At 62.3% G+C, this 1,717-nt stretch overlaps 1 protein-coding gene across 1 annotated transcript in view; it reads right to left on the minus strand.

The window, feature by feature from the left end:
* Positions 1-921: 921 nt before the first annotated feature.
* Positions 922-1,717, minus strand: part of TMEM109 (transmembrane protein 109) — a 3,569-nt gene continuing 2,773 nt past the window's right edge. Inside the window, exons 4-5 of the mRNA XM_021707563.1 lie at positions 1,157-1,271; positions 922-1,037 (exon numbers count right to left, since the gene is read on the minus strand). Of these exons, the coding sequence (XP_021563238.1) occupies positions 922-1,037; positions 1,157-1,271 (231 nt within the window). The remainder of the gene's footprint in view (positions 1,038-1,156; positions 1,272-1,717) is intronic.

A 1,717-nucleotide genomic window follows, 5' to 3' on the forward strand; every position in this document is an offset into this window, starting at 1 on the left:
AGGGCCCCTCGGCCGCCTCGGACCGAGCGGGGAGAGCCACTTCCGCCGCCTCGCCCCACCCCGGGCAGGCCACCTGTGAAGGCATCTGACCCGAGGCAGGCCCAGAACCCGGGGCTCGGGACCAAGCCGCCAGGGCGGAGAGGGAGGGGGCCGGACACCAACCTCCTAGGCCTGCCCCGACCGAGCCCTGAGCCACCTCGGTGGAGGAAGGGCTCTAGGTGCCGAGAGCTCGGTTTCACGCCCAGCCCCACCCGGAGAGGCCCGAGGAAGGGCGAGGGCCACCCACGCTCCCGGGGCAGGCCCACCAGAGGGTCTCGCCCCGCCAGGAGGTTTTGGCAGGGGCTCCGGCTGCACGGATATTCCGGGGCAGACTACAAATAAACGAGCGTCTCTGGGCCAGGCTGAGAGCCTTGACACGAGTCCCCAGTGGGGCGGGGGGCGGAGAAGTCTCCTCCAGGTTGGCCCAGTCATGACCCTACAGCACACTACGGGAGGGGTTCCCCCCCCCACCACCACCACACACACTCTCCGGGGACAGTTCTGGAAGTTCTGCGGTAGTGGCCGGCCCTCCTCCTTCCTCACTCCTGGAGGGAAGGTACCTGGAACCTGCCAGCCTTCACTCCTTCCCCTCCTACCAGCCCGACACCGCCCCCACAGGGAGAATTCGAGAAGCTACACTACAGAAGCAGCAGGTCTTAGCAGCAGAGGGAGACGCCAAAGCAATCCAGACTCTGAGTAAATACATTTTATTCAGAACAAGATAATAAAATAGCGTGCACTTTAAAACCAACCAAGCGCTGATAAAAATATATATCACTGCAGCTGTGATTCCACATCAAACCTGAACAGTAAGAACTGGGCATTCCGTCTTCACATTATGTGCCAGGCCTCGTGGAGACAGACACCCACTCCCCCAGAGCCTCAGAGGAAGAAGCGGCCCCTCGCGGCCTCGCAGGGGCACCCTGGTGGGGAGGAGACGGTTGGCAGCTGCCTGTGCTCTTCCCAGGCCACTGGGTGGGCACCGATCAGTAACTCCTCTGAAGTGGCAGGGGGTGGAGGGCCAGGAAGAACGGCATGCACCGGAGACTAGGAGGCGGGTCCTCCTTCTGGTCTCAGATATCCCCGCAGGCATCTTATGGCCACTGCAGAGTCCTACCTCCTTGCAGGCACACGCCTACAAAACGGCAGCCATCTTTGCTGTGGTTGAAGGCGATGGGGATTCTGAGAGCGACTGCTCTTTTCTTGACACGAGGCAGCCACAGGGCCCCTTCCTGCATAAGTATGGCAGCGGGCGAGCAGAGGGCCCGCTCCCTGAAGGCACTTGTAAGAGACTCAGGGTACACCCCCGAGCCCCACAGGCCTGCATCCCCCTTCCCTTATCCGCAGGTCCCATGCCCCTTCTCACTGCGGGCAGTGAAGGGGAAAGGAGTCTGCCTTGGGGGACCGGCCAGGTGGGAGTTTAGGGCTAGCAAGAGAAAACTGGAAGGGAGCTGGGGACGTGACCAAGAGCAGCCACAGAAAGACAGGAGAGCAAGAGCATAGCGTGGGGGGAGGAGGGGAAGCCAAGGCCACAGTAGAGGGGAGCCGGATCAGTCACGGAGACCATGGCAGTGATGTTCGCAGACAGCAGATACAGAAGGCGGAGGGGAGGCCCCTCCAGCCTGTGCTGGTCAACACGGGCTGGGAGCAGAGAAGGGTTAGGGGAGCCAACCCAGAG

The sequence above is a fragment of the Carlito syrichta genome, unplaced genomic scaffold (assembly GCF_000164805.1).
Source record: "Carlito syrichta isolate Samal-C Ts95f unplaced genomic scaffold, Tarsius_syrichta-2.0.1 Scaffold120490, whole genome shotgun sequence".
NCBI lineage: Eukaryota > Metazoa > Chordata > Mammalia > Primates > Tarsiidae > Carlito > Carlito syrichta.